We start from the raw sequence: 26,327 nt of genomic DNA, 5'->3' as shown, positions 1-26,327 counted from the left end.
AGACACCGGTAGCTTAAATTTGCCTGGTGCAGGCTCCGGCTGGCTGCCCAGGTGTGAGGAGGAACCCAGTGGGGGCTGGGAGGGGGGCGTGACGAGGTGCGGGGTTTATGGCATTGTCCGCTGAGGGGTTGCACCTTCCGCTGAGCAGCCCCACTGGCCCCTGTTGGCCGGGCAGATCCTGCTGTGTGTGTCGGAGAACAGCACATGGGCAGCCCCCCGGAAGTGTCACAGGGACCATGCTCAATCATGCATTGTTCTTGGGCAGGGAGGTTTGGAAACCCGCCCCCAGCCGGGGCTGTGTGGTGGGTTTGTCTCGGCCGTGGTCGGGGCCTCCGCCGGGCCTGGCTCGGAGGAAGAAGTGGGCTGCCCTGCCGCATCCCTGTGGGGAAGCTGTGGAGGAGACCGGCTGCTTTGGAGGCGCTGAGGCCCATCTGCGTGGCAGCTCCCTGCAGCCCAGATGGCCTGTTCCCTTCCTGCCAGGCTGCAGCTGTGAATGAAGCTGCTGTGACTGCACCATACTGGGCGAAGGTCAATGGGCAGCTGCCTCTGTGACCCAAACCACAGCCCCGCGCTGCTGGAACGGCTGCTGTCAGCCAGGCAGCCGGCTGGGGCCGTGGAGCAGCGCTGCCTGCTGCCAGGGGGCCTTGGGGGTGATGGGGAGTGTCATGGAGTCCCCGGGCGATGCCCTGGAACTGCTCCCTATGAAGCCAGGACTCGGGTGAAGTGTCCTCTCTAGGAGCTGCCTGTCTGCAGGGCAAAAAGCTCACACAGCTTCCACCTTCCTGGGTCTGACCTCGGAGCATTCAGCGTCCTCTGCCCCTCCGTGCGCTTCCTGCGAGCAAGTCTGCCCAGGCGGGCTTCTGGGGGGGCCAGAGGGTCCTGCCTCCCAACTCCGCAGTCAGACGGGACTCTCAGCCAGCCAGTAAAACAGAGGTTTATTAGACAACAGGAACATGGTCTAAACCAGAGCTTGTAGGTGCAGAGAACAGGACCCCTCAGCTGGGTCCATTTTGGGGGGCAGTGAGCCAGACAACCCCGTCTGCACTTCACTCCATGTCCCCAGCCAGCCCCAAAATGAAAACTCCCTCCAGCCCCTCCTCCTCTGGGCTTTGTCCCTTTCCTGGGCCAGGAGGTCACGGGATTCTTTTGTTCTCCAACGCTTTAGCTCTCACCTTGCAGGGGAAGGGCCCAGGCCATCAGTTGCCAGGAGACAGAGTGTTGGCCATTTATGTACCCTGGCCCTTTGCTCTGCAACAATTACACCCCCTTATGCCACCCCCTAGAGACTTAAGAAATGCCTAGGGGAAACCGAGGCACCCCTACAGTATTCAGAGGAAACATTAAGAACAGTCCCACTTTGTCACAGGGAGAAAGACCCGAGCAGGTCCAGCAGGATTCCTGTGCATGCATAAAGCCAGCCTGGCCTAGCCCCCTGCGTCCTCTCGGCCCTGCTGGGGCTGCCCAGCCTCCTGCCCCCTGAGGGTTTTCTGCTGGGAGAGGCTGAGCCCATCCTTCCCCAGGTGCTCTCCGGCGGGGGAGGCAGCATGGTGCAATAGGCAGAGTCCAGGGCTGGCATGCAGGAGACTGGGTTTAATTGCTGGTTCCGGGCGAGTCGCCAAATCGCTCTGGGCCTTGGGTCGCAGCTGTGAACTGGGGGCGAATCCTTCCATTTCCCTGCCTGTTGTCTGGCTCTGGGGGCCGGGAGGTGTCTAGAGGGCTTGTCCGCACTATGGCTGCTGTGCCGGCAGAGCCCCTAGTGGAGACACAGCGTGAGCTACCCACCTCCCCGACCAAGAGTTACGTCTACACTGGGGGTTTAGCCAGCATAGCGAGGTCGGCCGGGGGGCTGGATTGACGCTCCTAGCCGGCAGCTGTGCCGGTGGAACGGTGTAGTGTAGACGCAGCGTCACTTCGGCCTCGTCTGCGTCTAAAGGGTGTGCGGCTGGAGCTGTGCTGCTGGAGTGACACCGGTGCAGTCGGCTGTACCAGTATCAAAGTGCCGGCACCAGGGCAGCTGGTCCAGTGTGGAAGGGGCGTAAGTGCTCCCGTTAGAGGGCTGTGGAGCTGCATCCACGGCAGGGCTTTGGCCGATCAGAATCGCGCCCCTTCCCGAGCTGTTATCCCAGGACCCTGACACGTTGCTGGGCCCTCGCTCGCTGTGCATGGTCCTTGGTGCAGCGGAGCCCTGTCCGGGAGCTGTTCGCTGGGGCGGGGGCGTCCGCTCCCTTCGCCGGGTTGCAGGCTGACTCCTTGTGGCAGGTGTTTCAGAGCTTTTCCCCTAAGCTCTAAATCCCTGGCAATGGGAGATTTGTGATTGATCCACGGAAGCCCTTCAGCCGCGAGGGCTCTGCCAGGTTGCCCCTCCGAAGGCTGGGTTCCAAGTGGGGCATGGTGGGAATTAATTGCAGGAAACGACTGATTTCCTAGGCCCTGAGCCTGTGGGCACTAATAGGCCGGGGGGGCTGGCCGCTGCCTGGTCTCTGTGCTTGTTCGGGGGGCATCCCATGGTATAAATACGTGTGGGAACTGAAAGCTCTGTGGTCCTGCACACGCCATGGGGTGGGCGAGTAGGGCACGCACTGGGGGCGGAGTTAGGGGCATGCATACCTGGTCGCTGGCGTGCAGGTTTCGGGGGTGGAGTTTCCTGCCCTCTGCGAAGGTCAGGAAGGAAGTGAAGGAAGTACCATGGCACAACCATGCAAGGAGCGGGCAGGGGCACAGCGGCACCAGCAGTCAAGCATCCAGTTCTGGGGCTGTGGGGACCGTAACTTGTGAGTTGCCGGGTGTTGGGCGTCCCCGTTCTTTGCCGGAAGCTTTGCCTTGCTGCTGGCTCCGCGGACCCTGTTACAGGCGGAGGAGACGGGTGGCTCTCCCTGGCATTTGGCATCTCAAGATCTTGCTGTCCAGGAGCAGATCCCCGAACCTGGGGCCGTGGGGCAGGCGGCGCTGCGGGCTGGGCAGCCAGGCAGCTGCGGTTCTAGGTGGAGGAAGACAGAATCTCGGCAGAGATGTCCAGTGTCTGGGATTCAGCAGTCTGTGGGCTGAGCTCCCCTGGTCTGTAGGGAGGTGCAGACTGGGAGATGGGGGTGGGGAGCGGAAGGCACAGCCCCTGTTGGAGCTCCCAGAGCAGATGGGCATGACCCACCTGCCGGGGTTGGAAGCGCCCGGGATAGCTACGTGGGGCCGTGGCAATGTGTCACTAATTGGACCCGTATTTGCATTTTACACATAGCCCTGACCCAGGGAGCTGCCTTTCCCTTGGCCGGTTCCAGTCCCACCCAGAACTCTTCCTGCCCCAGCTGGCTGAGTGGCTATTCAACAGCTGCTGCGTTCCTCCCCAGAGGTGGCTGCATTTCAATGGTGGGTGAAGGACGCCCCTGTGCGTGTGTGAATGAACAAGCTGCTCCATGTGTGGGACTCTGCTGAGCTCAGTGGGGCTCGTTGTGGGTGCAGCGGGCTACTGGATACCTGGGCACAGCAGCTTGCAGGGTGGGTTGGGGGTTCCTCAGACCCCAGAGAGTGAGTCTGAAGGGCAGAGATACAGGAGAAATCACCTGTTCCCTACCCTGCCCCAGGGCCATATTGCCTCCTCCGTGGCTTGGCTCTGCCCGCTCAGCCACTGTGCTCCAGCCTTGCTGCCCATTGACGTGAGTGGCCTATGGATGGACGGGCTGGCCCTCTGGATCCTAGTCGGGCTCTGGCTGGCTCCGCGCAGCGGGGGAAGGCCCCGCCCTGCTCTGGGCGGCTGGGGTGTGCACAGTGTAACTCCTCTGCACGTCCCTCGGGGTGGGGGGCATGGACAGTCGCTTTGCTGGTTTCAGGGTAGGACCAAGCCAGTCTCTTTCCTGGGCTGCACCCGCGTCCTGGCCCGGGGCTGCTCCAGGCACTAAGCAGTGACCCCGCCGTGGTGTCAGCGGGGTCCAGCTGGTGACAGCTGCAGTGCGCCCGGTGTGACGGGGCCGTGTGCCCGTGGGGGGGGACGGGTCCTCGGGAGCCTGCGGAGCAGAGCGTATTCCCACGCGGCCGCTGGGGCTGGGCTGTGGGTTTGGGGGGAGTGCGGGCGGGGGGGGAGGGCTCATGGCACGGATGTCCCCGTTTACTGGAGTGGGGGCCAGTCACTCTGAGCAGGGGTGGGGGGCGAAGTCTCCCCACCCCGACCTGCACCCTTGCTGGGGTCCCTGCTTGGGCGTCGTGTTCGTGGGCAGACCCAGGTGGGCTGCGGCATGGCGTGGGGCTGGGCAACCCCCTAGAACGACTCGGCGGGAGTGACGTGCAGCTCGGCCGGGGGGGCCCTTCTCCGTAGCCCCCTCGCTCAGGAGCAGAGGGTTACTGTACCTCTCGCGTGACTGCAGCTGGAGCCCTGGGGCCCACAAGTCCAGGAGGAGGCAGGTGGAGCGGAGAGAATGTAAGAACATAAGAACGGCCAGATTGGGTCAGACCAAAGGTCCATCCAGCCCGGTATCCTGTCTACTGACAGTGGCCAATCCCAGGTGCCCCAGAGGGAGGGAACCTAACAGGTAATGATCTAGTGATCTCTCTCCTGCCATTCCTCTCCACCCTCTGACAAACAGAGGCTAGGGACACCATTCCTTACTCATCCTGGCCAATAGCCATTAATGGACTTAACCTCCATGAAATTATCCAGTTCTCTTTTAAACCCCGTTATAGTCCTAGCCTTCACAACCTCCTCAGGCAAGGAGTTCCACAGGTTGACTGTGGGCTGAGTGAAGAAGAACTTCCTTTTATTTGTTTTAAACCGGCTGCCCATTAATTTCATTTGGGGGCCCCTAGTTCTTATATTATGGGAACAAGTAAATAACTTTTCCTTATTCACTTTCTCCACACCACTCATGATTTTATAGACCTCTATCCTATCCCCCCTTAGTCTCCTCTTTTCCAAGCTGAAAAGTCCTCACCTCTTTAATCTCTCCTCAGAGGGGACCTGTTCCAAACCCCGAATCATTTTAGTTGCCCTTTTCTGATGCCAGTCTATCTTTTCGGGGATGAGGAGACCCCATCTGTACGCAGTATTCAAGATGTGGGCGTACCATGGATTTATATAGGGGCAATAAGATATTCTCCGTCTTATTCTCTATCCCTTTTTTAATGATTCCTAACATCCCGTTTGCTTTTTGGACTGCTGCTGCACACTGCGTGGACGTCTTCAGAGAACTATCCACGATGACTCCAAGATCTTTCTCCTGATCAGCTGTAGCTAAATTATCTCCCCGTCATATTGTATGTACAGTTGGGGTTATTTTTCCCAATGTGCATGACTTTACATTTATCCCCATTAAATTTCATTTGCCATTTTGTTGCCCAATCACTTAGTTTTGTGAGATCTTTTTGAAGTTTTTCACAGTCTGCTTTGGTCTTAACTATCTTGAGTAGTTTAGTATCATCTGCAAACTTTGCCACCTCAGTGTTTACCCCTTTCTCCAGATCATTTATGAATAGGTTGAATAGGATTGGTCCTAGGACTGACCCTTGGGGAACACCACTAGTTACCCCTCTCCATTCTGAAAATTTACCATTTATTCCTACCCTTTGTTCCCTGTCTTTTAACCAGGTCTCAATCCATGAAAGGATCTTCCCTCTTATCCCATGACAGCTTAATTTACATAAGAGCCTTTGGTGAGGGACCTTGTCAAAGGCTTTCTGGAAATCTAAGTACACAATGTCCACTGGCTCCCCCTTGTCCACATGTTTGTTGACCCCCCCCTCAAAGAACTCTGATAGATTAGTAAGACATGATCTCCCTTTACAGAAACCATGTTGACTTTTGTGCAACAATTTATGTTCTTCTAGATGTCTGACAATTTTATTCTTTACTATTGTTTCAACTAATTTGCCCGCTGTCACGGAGTGTGGGGGAGTCCAGGCCCTGCACCCCTCTTCCTGGGATTCACTGAGACTCTCAGCCAGCCAGTAAAACAGAAGGTTTATTGGACAACAGGAACACAGTCCAAAACAGAGCTTGTGGGTACGAACACGACCCCTCAGTCAAGTCCTTCTGGGGGAGCAGGGAGCTTAGATCCCAGCCCTGGGGTTCCCTGCGTTCCTCCACCCAGCCCCAAACTGAAACTAAACCCCCGCAGTAGGCTCCCTCCTGCAGCCTCTGTCCAGTTTCCCGGGCAGAGGTGTTACCTCCCCCTCCCCGTCCTGGCTCAGGTGACAGGCTCTCAGGTCTCCCATCCCCAGGGCTCATTCCCAGGTCAACACTCCCCCCTCCCTGCTGCGTCACATCGTCACACCGGGTACTGACGTTAGACTTACCGGTCTGTAGTTGCCAGGATCACCTCTAGAGCCCTTCTTAAATATTGGTGTTACATTAGCTATCTTCCAGTCATTGGGTACAGAACCTGATTTAAAGGACAGGTTCCAAACCGTAGTTAAGAGTTCCACAATTTCACATTTGAGTTCTTTCAGAGCTCTTGGGCGAATGCCATCTGGGCCCGGTGACTCGATACTGTTCAGTTTCTCAATTAATTCCAACACCTCCTCTAGTGACACTTCAATCTGTGACAATTCCTCAGATTTGTCACCTACAAAAGATGGCTCAGGTTTGGGAATCTCCCTCACATCCTCAGCCGTGAAGACTGAAGCAAAGAATTAATTTAGTTTCTCTGCAATGACTTTATCGTCTTTAAGTGCTCCTTTTGTACCTCAATCGTCCAGGGGCCCCACTGGTTGTTTAGCAGGTTTCCTGCTTCTGATGTACTTAAAAAACATTTTGTTATTACTGTCATGGAGTTCCAGGTGATGCTTTGGAACTGCTTCCTGCGAAGCCAGTCAGGACTTTGGGGAAGTTTCCTTTCTGTGAGCAGATTGTTTTTAGGACACACAGCTCACACAACTTTTACCTTTCTGGGTTTGACCTTGGAGCATTTAGCATTCTTTGCCCCTTCGTGCGCTTCCCACAGCAACTCCACCGAAGCGGGATCCTGGGGAAGCCAGAGGGTCCTGCCCCCCAACTTCACAGTTAGACGTGACTTTCAGCCAGCCAGTAAAACAGAGGTTTATTAGACGACAGGAACATGGTCTAAAACAGAGCTTGCAGGTGCAGAGAACAGGACCCCTCAGCCGGGTCCATTTTGGGGAGCAGTGAGCCAGACAACCACGGCTGCACTTCACTCCATGTCTCCAGCCAGTCCCAAACTCAAACTGTCTCCCGCCCCTCCTCCCCTGGGCTTTGTTCCTTTCCCTGGCCAGGAGGGCACCTGATTCCTTTGTTCTCCAACCCTTTAGCTCTCACCTTGCAGGGGGAAAGGGCCAGGCCGTCAGTTGCCAGGAAACAGGGTTGGCCATTCTCTGTGTCCAGACCCCTGCACACACCTGCCCTTTAGGGCTCTGCAAGGATCATACACCCTTACCCCACCCCCTAGATACTTAAGAACTGCCTAGGGGAAACTGAGGCACCCCTACACTATTCAGAGGAAACATTAAGAACAGTCCTGCTTCGTCACAATTACCTTTTGAGTTTTTTGGCTAGCTGTTCTTCAAACTCCTTTTTGGCTTTCTCTTACGACATTTTTACATTTAATTTGGCAGTGTTTATGCTCCTTTCTATTTACCTTACTAGGATTTGACTTCCACTTTTTAAAAGATGCCTTTTTATCTCTCATTGCTTCTTCTACATGGTTGTTAAGCCGCAGTGGCTCTTCTTTAGTTCTTTTACTGTGTTTTTTAATCTGGGGGATACATTTAAGTTGGGCCTCTATGATGGTCTCTTTGAAAAGTGTCCATGCGGCGTGCAGGGAGTTCACTCTAGTCACGGTACCTTTTAATTTCTGTTTAACTAACCTCCTCATTTTTGCATAGTTCCCCTTTCTGAAATGAAATGCCACCGTGCTGGGCTGGTGCGGTGTTCTGCCCACCACAGGGAGGTTAAATGTTGGTATATTACGGTCACTATTTCCAAGCGGTCCTGTTCTAGTTACCTCTTGGACCAGATCCTGCGCTCCACTCAGGGCGAGATCGAGAGTTGCCCACCCTCCATCCCCCCAACATGCAAGAAAAGCTCCACGGCCCACATGTGCCAAAACAGCTGCTTTTCTGCATACAGAGGCCAGGGCCGGTGTTGCGGGGTAGGAAGCAGGGCAGTTGCCTGGGGTCCCCCCACCACAGAGGCCCCCACAAAGCTACATTGCTCAGGCTTCGGCTTCGGCCCCAGGCAATGCGGCTTCTGCTTTCTGCCCTGGACCCCTGCGAGTCTAATTCTGGCCCCGCTTGGTGGACCCCCTGAAACCTGCTCACGGCCCCCGAGGGGCCCCGGACCCCTGGTTGAGAACCACTGGACTAGACAATCCCCGTCTGGTCCGGGCTCTGGGAATCTCCAGGGGGAGGGGGAGGGCTGCTGCGCCTCTGCCTTGCCAGGACCCACCCTCACCCACGTGGAGAGATCCCCACGCCCCCAGGGACCCCTGTGCACTGGGGTGGGAGCAGGGTGCTGGGCTCTGGCCCCTGGGTGGGATCTGGGTGGCTAGAGCGGTGCCAGGTCCTAGTTTTCGGGGGTCTGGGGAGGTGTGGGTCCCCCCGCTCTGCCCAGGCCTTGCTGTTTGCAGGAGATGCTGCTGCCTGCCCTCCTGCCGCGTCTGAGCGGGAGCCAGGCAAGCGGGGAGGAGCAGGTGCCTTCCTGTAGCCAGGGAAGGAGGAATTCAAGGGGGCTGGATGGAGCCCTGCCCCCCCCCCCAGGTCCCTGCCTCTAGGCGCCGCACCCTGTTGACCTCCAAAGGGGCTGGGGGGGGGCATGCCCTGGTCCTCTCCACCCTAGCCAATGTGGGGGCCTCTGCTCCCTCCAAGCCGTGGGGTGGCATGTCCCTGACAGAGCTTCATCCATTCTGGACAGGCTGCAGACAGGGGGCCTGCCCCCTCCCCGAGCTCATATGCCCAGTGGGCCGGCTGGCGGCCCCATGTGTGTCGTGGTGCCCTGCACAGGGTGCCCTCAGGGTGCCTGCCCCGTCGACCCCGCTCCCTCCCCACCCAGCACCCCAATGGACCCCCCCGGTGCCCCCCCCCGATGGCCCTTGCATCCCTGCCCCGTGACTGGCGCCCATGAATGCAGCTCGCCGTAGCGGTGAGGGCTCCAGGCCATGCCCCCCAGGCTTGCCCACGCAGCCCTGCGGGGATGCTTGACCCCGGCTCGGAGAGGCCCCCTGCAGGGAGCTAGCCCAGCAGGTGTTCGCACTGGCCCCTTGCCCGCTCCAAGCAGCTGTGGGAGCCGGACGCCAAGACCCACCCGGTTCACAAATAGCTCAGGATTAGCAGCTCAGCTGGGCCTGTAATCCCGCCTGCTTGCAGCCGTCCTGCTGTGCCAGCCCAGGGCTTCCTAGCCCGGCTGGCTGGCTTCCCAGGGGCCCGGCCCCTCTTACGCCCTGCCTTTGTGCCGGCCTTGGGCTGGCCTGAAAGGGGGCAGGGTCCTGGTACCAGCCCGGCCCACGCAGTCACCCCCTCGCTGGCCCCGCTCTCTTCTCTGCCCTTTCCTAGGATTTGTCTTCCAGTAGCCCTAGGGGTTGGGGCAGGCGGGGGCCGACTCAGACGGGGGGGGCGGCAGGGGGGTTGGGCTGGGTGGGGCGCCGGCTCTGATGGGGGGTTGGGCCACGCATGGCGCCGGCTCTAACAGGAGCAGGCAGACATGGGATGGGAGCTTTTCCCTGCCCGCCAGTCCCCTGCCCTCCTGCAAAGCCACCTGGGGCCAGGCCGCGATGACTGCCACGGCCCCGTGCCACGGGGGGGGGGCTTACGGGGAGCCCAGCCTGCCCTCTCTGCGCAGCTGTGGCCGTGCGTGTGCCAGGCTCCAGGGGCGGGGGGTCCCTGTGGGGCACAGGGCTGCCCTCATGTAATGCTCTCCCCCTCTCTTTCTGCAGCGACTTCCTGATCCTCCCAGGCTTCATCGATTTCACGGCGGATGAGGTGGTGAGTCCAGCCCCTGGGGCGCTCGCCGGGGTGTCCCCTGGGCCCGGCACTGCCAGCCCCTTGCACCCTGGGGTGGGCAGTGCCGTGCTGCCAGGCACGGGGCCAGGGCAGCACCAGAGCTGGGGGGTGTTAACACTGAGCCACCGTCCCCCATAGGCAGGCCCCTCCGCCGTCCGCTCACGCTCCCTCTAGATCTAGGGTGTCCCATTGGGGGTGGGACATTGGGCTGGAGTGCATCCCCCCCAACCCCTTGTCTGCCTGGGAGCAGCATCCCCGGGGCCCATCAGGGATGGTGTGGGGTTGAGCTGCAGGAGGGGAGACCGGGGAAGTGGTGTCCCCACCATGGGGCCTGCAGGACAGACTGGGGGCCCGGGACGAGCCCGTTGGGGTTCCCTGCACGGCCGTGGGTCTGGGCTCTGTGCTGCATGGATGATGCATTTGCCCCGTCCTCCAGCTTGCAGGCCCCTTGCCTGCCTGGCCCAGTGCCTGGGGGAGAGGTGTCATCCAGCACCCCGGCCGGCGTCTCCCTGACCCCGGAAACGTGCACAACCTGCAGTGCCGCTGCCTGGGGCTTGCAGAGGCTGGGGGGGCGGGCAGATGCTGTGCCAGCTCGCGGCACTCCCTGGCAGGGAGCGGCGCTGAAATGGGGCCGGTGCCCAGTGTGGGGACCTGGCCCGGGGCTGGGCTCTGAGCAGGGAGCGGCGCTGAAATGGGGCCGGTGCCCAGTGTGGGGAGCTGGCCCGGGGCTGGGCTCTGAGCAGGGAGCGGCGCTGAAATGGGGCCGGTGCCCTGTGTGGGGAGCTGGCCCGGGGCTGGGCTCTGAGCAGGGAGCGGTGCTGAAATGGGGCCGGGGCCTAGTGTGGGGAGCTGGCCCGGGGCTGGGCTCTGAGCAGGGAGCGGCGCTGAAATGGGGCCGGTGCCCTGTGTGGGGAGCTGGCCCGGGGCTGGGCTCTGAGCAGGGAGCGGCGCTGAAATGGGGCCGGTGCCCAGTGTGGGGAGCTGGCCCGGGGCTGGGCTCTGAGCAGGGAGCGGTGCTGAAATGGGGCTGGTGCCCTGTGTGGGGAGCTGGCCCGGGGCTGGGCTCTGAGCAGGGAGCTGCGCTGAAATGGGGCTGGTGCCCAGTGTGGGGAGCTGGCCCGGGGCTGGGCTCTGAGCAGGGAGCGGTGCTGAAATGGGGCCGGTGCCCTGTGTGGGGAGCTGGCCCGGGGCTGGGCTCTGAGCAGGGAGCGGCGCTGAAATGGGGCCGGTGCCCAGTGTGGGGAGCTGGCCCGGGGCTGGGCTCTGAGCAGGGAGCGGCGCTGAAATGGGGCCGGTGCCCAGTGTGGGGAGCTGGCCCGGGGCTGGGCTCTGAGCAGCGAGCGGTGCTGAAATGGGGCCGGTGCCCAGTGTGGGGAGCTGGTCCAGGGCTGGGCTCTGAGCAGGGAGCGGTGCTGAAATGGGGCCGGTGCCCAGTGTGGGGAGCTGGCCCGGGGCTGGGCTCTGAGCAGGGAGCGGTGCTGAAATGGGGCCGGTGCCCAGTGTGGGGAGCTGGCCCGGGGCTGGGCTCTGAGCAGGGAGCGGCGCTGAAATGGGGCCGGTGCCCTGTGTGGGGAGCTGGCCCGGGGCTGGGCTCTGAGCAGGGAGCGGCGCTGAAATGGGGCCGGTGCCCAGTGTGGGGAGCTGGCCCGGGGCTGGGCTCTGAGCAGGGAGCGGTGCTGAAATGGGGCCGGTGCCCTGTGTGGGGAGCTGGCCCGGGGCTGGGCTCTGAGCAGGGAGCGGCGCTGAAATGGGGCCGGTGCCCTGTGTGGGGAGCTGGTCCAGGGCTGGGCTCTGAGCAGGGAGCGGCGCTGAAATGGGGCCGGTGCCCAGTGTGGGGAGCTGGCCCGGGGCTGGGCTCTGAGCAGGGAGCGGCGCTGAAATGGGGCCGGTGCCCTGTGTGGGGAGCTGGTCCGGGGCTGGGCTCTGAGCAGGGAGCGGCGCTGAAATGGGGCCGGTGCCCAGTGTGGGGAGCTGGCCCGGGGCTGGGCTCTGAGCAGGGAGCGGCGCTGAAATGGGGCCGGTGCCCAGTGTGGGGAGCTGGCCCGGGGCTGGGCTCTGAGCAGGGAGCGGTGCTGAAATGGGGCCGGTGCCCAGTGTGGGGAGCTGGCCCGGGGCTGGGCTCTGAGCAGGGAGCGGCGCTGAAATGGGGCCGGTGCCCTGTGTGGGGAGCTGGCCCGGGGCTGGGCTCTGAGCAGGGAGCGGCGCTGAAATGGGGCCGGTGCCCAGTGTGGGGGGCTGGGCTCTGAGCAGGGAGCAGCGCTGAAATGGGGCCGGTGCCCAGTGTGGGGAGCTGGCCCGGGGCTGGTCTCTGAGCAGGGAGCGGCGCTGAAATGGGGCCGGTGCCCTGTGTGGGGAGCTGGCCCGGGGCTGGGCTCTGAGCAGGGAGCGGCGCTGAAATGGGGCCGGTGCCCTGTGTGGGGAGCTGGCCAGGGCTGGGCTCTGAGCAGGGAGCGGCGCTGAAATGGGGCCGGTGCCCAGTGTGGGGGGCTGGGCTCTGAGCAGGGAGCGGCGCTGAAATGGGGCCGGTGCCCAGTGTGGGGAGCTGGCCCGGGGCTGGTCTCTGAGCAGGGAGCGGCGCTGAAATGGGGCCGGTGCCCTGTGTGGGGAGCTGGCCCGGGGCTGGGATCTGAGCAGGGAGCGGTGCTGAAATGGGGCCGGTGCCCAGTGTGGGGAGCTGGCCCGGGGCTGGGCTCTGAGCAGGGAGCTGCGCTGAAATGGGGCTGGTGCCCAGTGTGGGGAGCTGGCCCGGGGCTGGGCTCTGAGCAGGGAGCTGCGCTGAAATGGGGCTGGTGCCCAGTGTGGGGAGCTGGCCCGGGGCTGGGCTCTGAGCAGGGAGCGGCGCTGAAATGGGGCCGGTGCCCAGTGTGGGGAGCTGGCCCGGGGCTGGGCTCTGAGCAGGGAGCGGTGCTGAAATGGGGCCGGTGCCCAGTGTGGGGAGCTGGCCCGGGGCTGGGCTCTGAGCAGGGAGCGGCGCTGAAATGGGGCCGGTGCCCAGTGTGGGGGGCTGGGCTCTGAGCAGGGAGCGGCGCTGAAATGGGGCCGGTGCCCAGTGTGGGGAGCTGGCCCGGGGCTGGTCTCTGAGCAGGGAGCGGCGCTGAAATGGGGCCGGTGCCCTGTGTGGGGAGCTGGCCCGGGGCTGGGATCTGAGCAGGGAGCGGTGCTGAAATGGGGCCGGTGCCCAGTGTGGGGAGCTGGCCCGGGGCTGGGCTCTGAGCAGGGAGCGGCGCTGAAATGGGACCGGTGCCCAGTGTGGGGAGCTGGCCCGGGGCTGGGCTCTGAGCAGGGAGCTGCGCTGAAATGGGGCCGGTGCCCAGTGTGGGGAGCTGGCCCGGGGCTGGGCTCTGAGCAGGGAGCGTCGCTGAAATGGGGCTGGTGCCCAGTGTGGGGAGCTGGCCCGGGGCTGGGCTCTGAGCAGGGAGCGGCGCTGAAATGGGGCCGGTGCCCAGTGTGGGGAGCTGGCCCGGGGCTGGGCTCTGAGCAGGGAGCTGCGCTGAAATGGGGCTGGTGCCCAGTGTGGGGAGCTGGCCCGGGGCTGGGCTCTGAGCAGGGAGCGGCGCTGAAATGGGGCCGGTGCCCAGTGTGGGGAGCTGGCCCGGGGCTGGGCTCTGAGCAGGGAGCTGCGCTGAAATGGGGCTGGTGCCCAGTGTGGGGAGCTGGCCCGGGGCTGGGCTCTGAGCAGGGAGCGGTGCTGAAATGGGGCCGGTGCCCAGTGTGGGGAGCTGGCCCGGGGCTGGGCTCTGAGCAGGGAGCGGCGCTGAAATGGGGCCGGTGCCCAGTGTGGGGAGCTGGCCCGGGGCTGGGCTCTGAGCAGGGAGCGGCGCTGAAATGGGGCCGGTGCCCAGTGTGGGGAGCTGGCCCGGGGCTGGGCTCTGAGCAGGGAGCGGTGCTGAAATGGGGCCGGTGCCCTGTGTGGGGAGCTGGCCCGGGGCTGGGCTCTGAGCAGGGAGCTGCGCTGAAATGGGGCTGGTGCCCAGTGTGGGGAGCTGGCCCGGGGCTGGGCTCTGAGCAGGGAGCGGTGCTGAAATGGGGCCGGTGCCCAGTGTGGGGAGCTGGCCCGGGGCTGGGCTCTGAGCAGGGAGCGGTGCTGAAATGGGGCCGGTGCCCAGTGTGGGGAGCTGGCCCGGGGCTGGGCTCTGAGCAGGGAGCGGCGCTGAAATGGGGCCGGTGCCCTGTGTGGGGAGCTGGCCCGGGGCTGGGCTCTGAGCAGGGAGCGGTGCTGAAATGGGGCCGGTGCCCAGTGTGGGGAGCTGGCCCGGGGCTGGGCTCTGAGCAGGGAGCGGCGCTGAAATGGGGCCGGTGCCCAGTGTGGGGAGCTGGCCCGGGGCTGGGCTCTGAGCAGGGAGCTGCGCTGAAATGGGGCTGGTGCCCAGTGTGGGGAGCTGGCCCGGGGCTGGGCTCTGAGCAGGGAGCGGCGCTGAAATGGGGCCGGTGCCCTGTGTGGGGAGCTGGCCCGGGGCTGGGCTCTGAGCAGGGAGCTGCGCTGAAATGGGGCCGGTGCCCTGTGTGGGGAGCTGGCCCGGGGCTGGGCTCTGAGCAGGGAGCGGTGCTGAAATGGGGCCGGTGCCCAGTGTGGGGAGCTGGCCCGGGGCTGGGCTCTGAGCAGGGAGCGGCGCTGAAGCCTGGCACAGGTGTGGGGGAAGCTCCCGGCCCTGCACGGTCTGGGCCTGGCCTGAGCGTTGTTAGGGCTCCGGTGGAGGGGAGCCCTGGGGCCTGTGGCTCCGCCGTGCTTGGGGAGGGGGCGCTGTGCTCTGGCGCAGCCAGTAAGGGCTCTAACCACCTGACTGCGCCGGCAGCCTCTCTGGCTTCCCGCGCTCGGCGCTGGCCATGCTAGGCTGTCCTCGTGTCCCCCGGGCAGGCCCCTCCCTCACCCAGCTGCAGTGGAATTAGCAAGCGGGTAGCTGGTGAAGCAGATGGGTCAGTTATGGGCCTGCCCTTCCCATTCTGTGCCCGCAAGCTCGGGGACTCAGCTGGAGATCCAGAGCCTTGGGGAGCCACGTCTGTTCTGAATCCGATTGGGAGGGAGCGGGGTGTAGTGGTTAGAGCAGGGGGCTTGGAGCCAGGACTCCTGGGTTCTACCCTGGCCCTGTCACAGACTCCCTGTGTGTCTCGGAGCGAGTCCCTTCCTCCATCTAGGCCCCCATGCCCCCGGACAGTGGTGACCCCCCCTGGGCTGAGGTGACGCCTGGCTGGCAGTAGCCCCTTGGCTGGCAGCCGTGCAGAGTCGAACTGTGGAGCCCTGTGTGGGGAGCCCTAGAAGGGGCGAGTCCAGGACCCTTAACCCCAGAGCGCAGAGTCAGGTCTCTGCAGCCTACGGCTCGAGCCCTGTGACCAGTGACTGCTGCTAGCCAGCTCTCCGGGGCCACCAGGGTGTCACGGAGTGTGGGGGAGTCCAGGCCCTGCACCCCTCTTCCTGGGATTCACTGAGACTCTCCGCCAGCCAGTAAAACAGAAGGTTTATTGGACAACAGGAATACAGTCCAAAACAGAGCTTGTGGGTGCACCCAGGACCACTCAGTCAAGTCCTTCCGGGGGCAGCAGGGAGCTTAGACCCCAGCCCTGGGGTTCCCTGCGTTCCTCCACCCAGCCCCAAACTGAAAACTAAACCCCCCCAGCAGGTTCCCTGCTGCAGCCTCCGTCCACATTCCTGGCAGAGGTGTTACCTCCCCCTCCCCCTCCTGGCTCAGGTGACAGGCTCTCAGGTCTCCCACCCCCAGGGCACATTCCCAGGTCAACACTTCCCCCTCCCTGCTGCGTCACATCGTCACATCTCTCCCCCCTTTGAGACTGAACTGAGCGGGGTCACTGTGACCAGTGACCTGGGGAAGTTCGGGGCCCCCTCTCCGGGACAGCGCATCCGCTATCAGGTTGGCCCTTCCCTTCACGTGGACCACGTCCATGTCGTAATCCTGCAGGAGCAGGCTCCATCTCAGGAGTTTGGCGTTGGCTCCTTTCATCTGGTGCAGCCAGGTCAGGGGAGAGTGGTCGGTGTAGACGGTGAAGTGTCGCCCGAAGAGATAGGGCTCTAGTTTCTTGAGGGCCCACACCATGGCCAGGCACTCCTTCTCGATGGCCGCGTAGTGTTGCTCCCGGGGTAGCAACTTCTTGCTCAGGTACATGATGGGGTGTCTCTCCCCCTTTTTCATCCTTCTGCATTAACACTGCCCCCAGTCCTGTGTCGGAGGCATCGGTGAACACCACATTGCCAGAACTGGGCCACTGACCAGAGCCTCCTTCAGCGCCCAGAAAGCCTCCTGGCACTGCTCGGTCCAGACCACCTTGTCTGGCTTCCACTTCTTGCATAGCTCAGTGATGGGGGCGGCTATGGCGCTAAAGTGGGGCACAAATCTTCGGTAGTATCCTGCCATCCCAATAAAGGCTTGGATCTGCTTTTTGGGGTGGGGAGCGGGCCAGTCTCTGATCACCTTCACCTTGGCTGGTTCCGGCTTTAGGCGGCCGCTCCCCACCCGATGGCCCAGGTAAGATACTTCCGCCATCCCCACCTTGCACTTCTCTGCTTTTACAGTCAGCCCAGCCCCCTGGAGTCGGTCCAGCACTTGTCTAACCTGGGACACGTGGTCCTCCCAGGTCTGGCTAAAGACACAGATGTCATCAATATACGCCACGGCAAAACTCTCCATCCCCCTCAGGAGCTGGTCCACCAGGCGCTGGAAGGTGGCCGGCGCTCCCTTGAGGCCGAAAGGCAGGGTCAGGAACTCATAGAGCCCCAGAGGGGTGATAAAGGCCGATTTCAGCCGGGCCTCTGCATCCAGCGACACTTGCCAGTTGCCCTTTGTAAGGTCCATGGTGGTAAGGTACCGAGCTCCTCCCAGCTTGTCTAGGAGCTCGTCTGGCCTGGGCATGGGGTAGGCATCAGATACAGTGATGGCATTGAGCTTCCGATAGTCCACACAGAACCGGACCGATCCATCCTTTTTGGGGACCAGCACCACCGGCGAGGCCCAAGGGCTGGCCGATGGCTGGATCACCCCCAAAGCCAGCATGTCCCGGACCTCTCTTTCCAGGTCCTGAGCAGTTTTCCCTGGGACTCGGAAGGGGGAGCATCTTATCGGCGGGTGCGACCCCGTCTGTACCCGGTGGACAGTCAGATTAGTGCGTCCAGGCTGGCTGGAAAACAGCTATCGGTACGGATGCAGCACCCCCCTGACCTCAGCTTGCTGGGCAGGGGTTAGCTGATCCGAGAGGGGAATTGTTTCCAGGGGGGAACCAGCTCTGGTCTCAGGGAATAGATCTACTAAAGGGTCATCTCCCTGCTCCTCCCACTGTCCACACACGGCCAACACCACATTCCCCCTGGCATAATATGGCTTCATCATATTCACATGGTACACCTGGTGGTGGTGTGCCCGGTTCGACAGCTCCACCACATAGTTTACCTCATTGAGCTGCTTGACAACCTTGAAAGGGCCCTCCCAGGCGGCCTGTAGTTTGTTCTTTCTCACGGGGATGAGAACCATCACCGGATCCCCGGTGGCGTAGGCCCGGGCCCGCGCCGTGCGGTCATACCAGACCTTCTGCTTCCTCTGGGCTCTGGCCAGATTCTCCCTGGCCAGGCCCATGAGTTCAGCCAGTCTCTCTCGGAAGATCAGGACATACTCCACCACTGACTCTCCATTGGGAGTGGCCTTCCCCTCCCACTCGTCTCTCATCAGGTCCGGGGGCCCCTCACCCTCCTTCCATATAACAGTTCGAAAGGCGAAAATCTGGTAGACTCCTGGGGCACCTCCCTGTACGCGAACAGCAGGTGAGGTAAGTACTTGTCCCAATCCTGCGGGTGCTGATTCATAAAGGTTTTCAGCATCATCTTTAGCGTCCCGTTGAACCTCTCCACCAGCCCATTGGACTGGGGGTGATAAGCTGAGGCCCAGTCGTGCCGGACCCCACATTTCTCCCACAAGCACCAGAGCAGGGCCGACATGAAGTTGGAGCCTTGGTCTGTCAAGACTTCCTTGGGGAACCCCACTCGGCTGAAAATGGTCAGGAGTGCATCTGCCACGGTGTCTGCTTCAATGGAAGCTAAGGGCACTGCCTCGGGGTAGCGGGTGGCAAAATCTACCACCACCAGAATGTATTTCTTCCCCGACCGAGTCGTCTTGCTGAGAGGCCCCACGATGTCCATGGCCACCTTCTGGAAAGGCTCCTCTATGATGGGCAAAGGTCTCAAAGCCGCTTTCCCCTTGTCCCGGGCCTTCCCCACCCTCTGACAGGGGTCACAGGATCGGCAATACTGCCGGACCGTGGTAAAGACCCCGGGCCAGTAAAAGTTCTGTAGCAACCTCTGCCGGGTGCGCCGGATTCCATGGTGCCCTGCAAGGGGGATGTCATGGGCCAGGGACAGGAGCTTGCGGCGATACTTCTGGGGGACCACCAGCTGCCTCCTGGTCCCACAGGACTCTACTTCCCTTGTGGGAGCCCATTCTCGGTACAGGAACCCCTTCTCCCACAGGAACCTCTCCTGGCAGCCTCTCCTCATGGTCTGTCTCACACTGAGGTCGGCCAGGTCCCTGAGCTTCCGCAAGGAGGGATCTTTCCTCAACTCGGCCTGGAACTCAGCGGCTGGGGAAGGGATGGGGACCGGTTCCCTCTCACTGGCCGGGTCTGAGGCCACAGCCTCTCTGAGCCGTGCCCCTCGGCGCTCCCTCCCCACCAGGGTAGGGTCCTGCGTCTCCGGTGTGGAACCCTCCCCGAGGTCAGGGAGCAGTGCCCCTCGCCGGCTCTGGCTACGGGTCACAACCAGGGCGGTCTGGGGGTTGCTTGGCCAGTCCTCTAGGTCTCCCCCCATCAAAACCTCAGTGGGCAAATGGTGGTGTACCCCCACATCCTTGGGGCCCTCCTTGGCCCCCCGTTTCAGGTGTACCCTTGCCACGGGCACCTTAAATGGGGTCCCGCCCACCCCTGTCAGGGTCCGGTAGGTGTTGGGCACCACCCGATCTGGGGCCACCACCTCGGGCCGGGCCAGCGTCACCTCCACACCCATATCCCAGTATCCATTGACCTTCCTCCCATCCACCTCCAGGGGAACAAGGTACTCTCTCCGGAGGGACAGCCCCGCGCCCACCCTGTAAACTGAGCACCCTGAGTCCAGAGCCTCCAGCCCTCTGGCGGAGCTGGCCTGGGGTACTCTTCCCTCCTGAGCAGGTGGTAAACTGGTAGCCCCCCTTGCCTGGGTCGTCTGCCCCTCGTCCAGCTGGGTCCCTACCCAGTTAACCCTGGGTAGGTTGGGTCTGCTCAGTTTGTCCCTGAGCCCGGGGCACTGGGTCCGTACGTGGCCTCTCTGGCCACAGTGATAGCAGCTCAGGTCACGTTGGTCCCCTCGAGCGGGTCGGAGGGGCCCGACACCAGGCGTTCCCCTCTGGAGGGGGTTCTCCCTATTTCCCCGCTGGGAGGTCCCCTGGTGACTCTCTCTCTGCATCGGGGGGGGCCTGTTCTTTTGGGACTCCTCCCAGCTACCCCCTGACCGACTGTTCACAAACTCGTCGGCCAGCTGCCCTGCGTGCTGGGGGTTCTCCAGCTTTTTGTCCGCCAACCACAGCCTCAGGTCGGAAGGGCACTGTTCATACAGTTGCTCCAGTACGATTAGGTCAAGCAGGTCCTCTTTAGCTCGGGCCCCAGCTGTCCACTTGCGGGCATATCCCTGCATCCGGTTGACCAGTTGTAGGTAGGTGACCTCAGGTGTTTTACGCTGACTCCGGAACCTTCTCCGGTACATCTCGGGGGTCAGCCCAAACTCACGGAGCAGGGCCTGTTTGAACAGTTCATAGTCCCCTGCCTCCGGCCCTGTCATTCGGCTGTGCACCTCCACGGCTTTGGGGTCCAGTAAGGGGGTGAGGAACTGGAGCCTGTCTGCAGGGTCAACCCTGTGCATCTCACGGGCATTCTCAAAGGCCGTCAGGAAGCTATCTATGTCCTCCCCCTCCTTCCGCTGGGCCAGGAAGCACTTATCAAAGTTCCTTGCAGTCTTGGGTCCCCCCTCACTCACCACAGCCGGGGCCCTACTGCTCCTCAGCCTGGCCAGCTCCAGTTCATGCTGTCTTTGTTTCTCCTTCTCCTGACGTTCCCTCTCCTTCTCCTCCTGCTCATGTTGACGTTGTTTTTCATGATCCTCCAGCTCCCTCATTTTCATCTCCCTCTCCCATTCCAGCCGTCTTCACTCCAGGGATGGGGAGCTCCCCCGGGAGGATCCCCTGCTGGGGTCAGGGTGCCCTCGGTATTCGCTGGGCTTCCCCCAACCCCTCCCCCAGGCACAGGTAGGAAGGGTCTCGGGATGTCCTTGGCAGCAGTCTGACCCCTCCCAGCCCGGTCAGGCCCCAGGGCCCACGCTGTGTCTGCCGGGCGGCTTCCCTCAGGGACAGGGATCGGATCATCCAAGCGATCCCTCTCCTCTAACTGGGCAATCAGCTGTTCCTTGGTGGACCTCCCAATGCGCAGCCCCCTCTGCCTGCACAGCTCCACCAGGTCGCTCTTAAGGCGTTTAGCGTACATCTCCCTGCTGGCCACTCGCAGGCCGGGCAGCTTTCTACGGTTTCCAGGAAAAACCCCTCGTGTGCCAGTCCTTCTTGAGGTCACCACCTCTTTGCCAGGGTCGATCTGCAGACTCCTCCGCCCCTGGGACCGCTCGCTGCAATCCCCCGGGGGACCCTGTTACTGCAAAAGTCCTTCTCTCTGGTCACACATTCCCAGGGGTTAACCGCCCCCTGGAACCGTCTCTCTCTGACTCTTCAGCACGCCTGGTCCCCGTCAATCCCCCTTCGTTTTACTGTTCCCCAGTCACTTACTGCAGGAAGCGCCGTCCACGGGGTGCAGTAGATCCCACCTTTGCCACCAGTTGTCACGGAGTGTGGGGGAGTCCAGGCCCTGCACCCCTCTTCCTGGGATCCACTGAGACTCTCAGCCAGCCAGTAAAACAGAAGGTTTATTGGACAACAGGAACACAGTCCAAAACAGAGCTTGTGGGTACACCCAGGACCCCCTCAGTCAAGTCCTTCTGGGGGGCAGGGAGCTTAGACCCCAGCCCTGGAGTTCCCTGTGTTCCTCCACCCAGCCCCAAACTGAAAACTAAACCCCCCCAGCAGGCTCCCTCCTGCAGCCTCCATCCACATTCCTGGGCAGAGGTGTCACCTCCCCCTCTCCCCCCTCCTGGCTCAGGTGACAGGCTCTCAGGTCTCCCATCCCCAGGGCACGTTCCCAGGTCAACACTCCCCCCTCCCTGCTGAGTCACATTGTCACACAGGGCTGGACCATAGCCTGGTCCCCTCCTCAGTCTGACCATAATCCCCCCGCAATACACATGGGGTGGGGAGTGGCAGGCACCCCTCTTCCTGCACAGGCCGCTGCCATGCAGGCAAACCCATGGTGCAGCCACAGGCCAGGTGCTGGGACCCAGTTAGCATGCAGCTTGGCCAGGCAGCGTCCACCCGGTGCAGATCCCAAGCTTCCCCCCTCGCCCTCCCACCCATGCAGGGAATTTCTGGGCAGCTCGTGGGGCAAGCGGGGGGCTGTGTCTGGTGGCCCCCGTCCCGTAGCGAGCTGCAGCGTTGCGTGCTGGGATCTGGAGTCCCTGCAGGTGACACGTGGGCCTGTGACGAAGTGGGAGTGTTCTTAACGTTTCCTCTGAATAGTGTGGGGGTGCCTCAGTTTCCCCTATGCAGTTCTTAGGTATCTAGGGGGTGGGGTAAGGGTGTATGATCATTGCAGAGCCCTAGAGGGCAGGTGTGTGCAGGGGTCTGAACACAGAGAATGGCTGACACCCTGTTTCCTGGCACCTGATGGCCTGGCCCTTCCCCCCTGCCAGGTGAGAGCTAAAGGGTTGGAGAACAAAGGAATCAGGAGCCCTCCTGGCCTGGGAAAGGGACAAAGCCCAGAGGAGGAGGGGCTGGAGGGAGTTTCAGTTTGGGGTTGGCCGGGACATGGAGTGAAGTGCAGACGTGGTTGTCTGGCTCACTGCCCCCCAGCATGGACCCAGCGGAGGGGTCCTGTTCTCTGCACCTGCAAGCTCTGTTTTAGACCATGTTCCTGTCGTCTAATAAACCTCTGTTTTACTGGCTGGCTGAGAGTCACGTCTGACTGCGGAGTTGGGGGGCGGGACCCTCTGGCTTCCCCAGGAGCCCTGCCTGGACGGACTGGCTGTGGGAAGCGCACGGAGGGGCAGAGGATGCTGAATGCTCCAAGGTCAGACCCAGGAAGGTGGAAGCTGGGTGAGCTGTGTGTCCTGCAGTCAGGCTGCTCCCAGAAAGGAGACTTCCCCAGAGTCCTGACTGGCTTCATGGGGAGCAGTTCCAGAGCATCGCCCAGGGACTCCGTGACAGGGCCCCATTAGTCTGGCTGGCTGGGGTGAGCCCTCTGAATTGGGTCCCCCTGGGTGTGTCCGAGGCTGGCTGGGACCCACGCCCCATTTCCTCTGCAGAGCCAGGCCACAGCTCCCAGCCGGGAATCTAGCTCTGCAGAAAGCAACATTTCAGGGCTAATCAGGTTCCCGGCTGGGCTGGGCTCTGGTGCAGGTTAGGCCTGGGAGCTGGGAGCGGAGCAAACATGCCCAGGTTAGGAGCAGGGATGGTGGGGAGGGAAAGCCAGCTGGGGCGGGGGGAGAGCCAGCATCTGTGAGCTCTCCTGGCACGGGACGTGGGGCGACTGGCAGATGCCCCATCTGAGCTCCCCCAGGGCAGGGCTTGAGGCCCAGTGCGCTCTGAGCTCTCCTGGGGAGGGGGTCAGGGCCCAGCGCGCTCTGAGCTGTCCTGGCTTGGGGGGTAGAGTCAGGGCCCGGCGCGCTCTGAGCTCTAGGGCCAGGACCCAGTGCACACGGGACGTGCTTGTATGAGCCACCAGGCTGCATGGGCCCCTCCAGCAGCCTCCCTCATGGCTGGCAGACTGGAGCAGCCGAGTTCCCTTGTGGCTCGGGCGGTGGGGTGGGACCCAGGAGCTCTGGGGTCTAGTCTTGGCACTGCCCCTGTGTTGTCTGTGCCATGTCCCCTCAGCCCGCGCGCTGCGGTGTGCCCACAGGGAAGGGCCAGCTTGGCACAGTGCCCATGGTGGGCACTGCCCAGTTCCGCAGCTGGCACCTCCGCAGCTCCGTGGGCTGCATGACAGGGTTGGGCGTGGCCGCCAGTCCCATGTGCCCTCGGGTCCCGTGTCCATCACAGGCCCCTGCCGTGATGCCACTCCCCAGCCAGCTCCCTGCGGCGTCGCCCGGGGCCGTGGGCTGGCACAGGGCGGCCGACGCTGAGTAGTGCCCGGTGCCTGGCTGGGAGGAGGCATGGAAAGGCCCTTCACTGGGGAGCTCAGCACTGGGGGCTCCGGTTGTAGGGCAGGGCTTGAGCTGTCCCTGGGCCGCTCAGCCTGAGAGGGATGGGCTGTGGGGGGCCGGGAGTCCCGCCGAGCCAGCCGGGTGAGCCTGGGGGTAGTGAAGAAATACAGCAGCTGGCCCCGTGGGGGGAACGCGAGTGGCCGCATGCTGCGGCCTGCAGAGAAGGAGCTGTGGGGTGGGAGGGAGTGTGGCCTCCTGAGTATGTGGGGCAGGAGCTGGAGGAGGGCTGGGACCCCTGTGGGGTTGAGCACGGAGCCCCTGGGCAGGGATAGGCCTGCATCCTAAGGGAGCCCTGTGCGAGCGGTGTCTGGCCCCCCCAGCCCCAGCACCGTGGCTCTGATGTTGGCCAGCGCTGGGCAATTCCTTGGCAGCCGGGACCCCCGTAATCCGCGGGCGGGGGGGTCCTGCCCTCTGACAGTATAGCTCCAGGCACCTGTCGGGCCCTATCTAGGTGATAACGCTTGGCGAGCCACGGGCACTAGGGTGGGGGCATCTCCCCTGTCCTATGCCCTGCTGCCCCGGCCGGGGAGGAAGCACCTGGCCTGGGGCATCTCCTGGCATCGGGCATGGCTGCTGGGCTAGGGTTGGTGCTGGGTTCACGGGTCTGTGCTCCTCCCCACCCCCGGAGGGTTAATGCGGGGGGAGGGCTGAGGGGCTCACGGCTCTGTACCCCCAGGACCTGACCTCGGCGCTGACTCGCAAGATCACCCTGAAGACGCCGCTCATCTCGTCGCCCATGGACACCGTCACCGAGTCAGACATGGCGATCGCCATGGCGGTAAGAGTGGGGCGGGAGGGGTCCAGCCTGTCCGGGGCAGGGGCTCCGCAGCTCTGATGTTCCCGTCCCCAAGCCTCTCGCTGGAGACCGGCCCCAGCCCTGAGCGTCGGGCAGCTGGGCTGGGCGCCTCGTGAGCACCTTTCCCCTGCGCTGCCCCGGAGAGGCCATGCCCTGCCCCCACCACGGGGCACCCCGTTGCTCCATGGGGCCGGCAGAGGCTGACCCGTTCTCTCCCCGCAGCTGATGGGCGGCATCGGGATCATCCACCACAACTGCACCCCGGAGTTCCAGGCCAACGAGGTGCGCAAGGTCAAGGCAAGTACCAGCCGTGCCCTGGGGCAACCCTGGCACCAGGAGACTAGCTCTGGTCAGACGTGGGGGGGGGGGCGGTCTGCTCTGCCCCTCCTCACCCATCACCTCGCAGGACCCTGGTCCTTTGCGGCCCCACCCCACCCCAGTGTCCGCGCCATGGTGCCCCCATGGAGCCGTTTCCGGCAGACGCCTGTGCCAGGCCTTGGCATACGGCTCTGACGGGCTTCCCAGCCCCATGTAGGTTACCACCCTGAGAGGGGATCTGAGCCGCGTGGACACACCCGGTGCTGCCCCCTTGGGCCTGCCAGGCGGTTCCCAGGGCATCCGGGTGGCTGTGGAGGGAGGTTTGCCCCGTCTGCTCGGTGTCCTGGTACCAGCAGGGCTGGGGATGGAGCCGCGAGCTCCTGGCACCCCGCTGCTGGTGTGCACGCCGTGGGGAGCGCCAGGCTGAGTCAGGGGTGAGGTGTCACCCCCCAGGGATCGTGGGGCAGTACCAAGGCCAGTGCAGATGTGCACACACACACCCCTTGGGGAGCGCGGGGGCAGGGTGGGGCTCTGTGGGGTCGGGTCTCTGGTGACTCCCCCTCTCCCTCCCCCTCTCCCTCCCCTGCAGAAATTTGAGCAGGGCTTCATCACGGACCCGGTGGTGATGAGCCCCACGCACAGCGTGGGGGACGTCTTCGAGGCCAAGCTGCGCCACGGCTTCTCGGGCATCCCCGTCACCGAGACGGGCAAGATGGGCAGCAAGCTGGTGGGCATTGTCACCTCGCGGGACATCGACTTCCTCACCGAGAAGGACGACGCCACCTACCTCAGCGAGGTACCGCCCGCCGCGGGACTCCTGGGGGCCTGCCCCAGACACAGCCGCCCCTGCGCTCCGGGCTGCGTCTCGCGCCAGCCTGCCCCCCGTCCGGGGGGGCGGGGGTGCAATTCGCTGCCCTCTGGTAGCTCATCCCCCTGGACATGGCGGCTGCGATGCCGGGCACCCAGTTCTGCGGGCTGGGAGGCGCACAGGCCCGGGCGCGTGCAAGGGGGCAGGGGCAATGGGGCAGGGCGCTGGGGAGAGGGGGGTGGGGCTGTTGGGGGAGGGGCGCGGCCCTGGGACCCTCTGGTGGCGCTCCCACGCGCTGTCTGGCCCCACAGGTGATGACGAAGCGCAATGACCTGGTGGTGGCGCCCGCCGGGGTCACCCTGAAGGAGGCCAACGACATCCTGCAGCGCAGCAAGAAAGGTACCAGGGACCTCACGCTGCCCGCCCGGCCCTGGGCACGGGAGAGAACGGGCCCGCAGCCCCCCCCGCAGCCCCCCGCTAGCCCGCCCTGGGCACCCCACATGTCCCGCCCCGCCGGTGCCCCTCGCTCCCCCCCCGCAGCCCCCGCCAGCCCCGCCCTGGGCACGGGAGAGAACGGGCCCTCGCTCCCCCTGCCAGCCCCCCGCCAGCCCGGCCCTGGGCTCCCCCCACGCCCCGCTGCCCCTCACTCCCCACCCGCAGCCCCCCGCTAGCCCGCCCTGGGCACGGGAGAGAACGGGCCCTCGCTCCCCCCCCGCCAGCCCCGCCCTGGGCTCCCCCCACGCCCCGCCCCACCAGTGCCCCTCGCTCCCCACCCGCAGCCCCCGCCAGCCCCCCGCCAGCCCCGCCCTGGGCTCCCCCCACGCCCCGCTGCCCCTCGCTCCCCCCCCACAGCCCCTGCTAGCCCGGCCCTGGGCACGGGAGAGAACGGGCCCTCAGCCCCCCGCAGCCCCCCGCTAGCCCGGCCCTGGGCTCCCCCCACGCCCCGCTGCCCCTCGCTCCCCCCCCGCCAGCCCCGCCCTGGGCTCCCCACACGCCCCGCTGCCCCTCGCTCCCCCCCCGCAGCCCCTGCTAGCCCCGGCCCTGGGCACGGGAGAGAACGGGCCCCTCGCTCCCCCCCCGCAGCCCCCGCCAGCCCCGCCCTGGGCTCCCCCCACGCCCCGCTGCCCCTCACTCCCCACCCGCAGCCCCTGCTA

At 63.7% G+C, this 26,327-nt stretch overlaps 1 protein-coding gene across 6 annotated transcripts in view; it reads left to right on the top strand.

Moving 5' to 3' along the window:
- Positions 1-26,327, top strand: part of IMPDH1 (inosine monophosphate dehydrogenase 1) — a 58,130-nt gene that overhangs the window by 4,672 nt on the left and 27,131 nt on the right. For 5 of the 6 annotated variants that reach the window (XM_077837974.1, XM_077837939.1, XM_077837956.1 and 2 more), the window contains exons 3-7: positions 9,867-9,915; positions 23,928-24,029; positions 24,270-24,344; positions 24,955-25,161; positions 25,485-25,572. In XM_077837974.1, the coding sequence (XP_077694100.1) occupies positions 9,867-9,915; positions 23,928-24,029; positions 24,270-24,344; positions 24,955-25,161; positions 25,485-25,572 (521 nt within the window). Of the gene's footprint in view, positions 1-3,286; positions 3,361-9,866; positions 9,916-23,927; positions 24,030-24,269; positions 24,345-24,954; positions 25,162-25,484; positions 25,573-26,327 lie in introns of those variants that run through there. The other variant, XM_077837982.1, reaches the window with a different exon arrangement.

Source organism: Eretmochelys imbricata, chromosome 1 (assembly GCF_965152235.1).
Source record: "Eretmochelys imbricata isolate rEreImb1 chromosome 1, rEreImb1.hap1, whole genome shotgun sequence".
Lineage (NCBI taxonomy): Eukaryota > Metazoa > Chordata > Testudines > Cheloniidae > Eretmochelys > Eretmochelys imbricata.
This window is presented reverse-complemented; position numbering and strand designations above follow the sequence as displayed.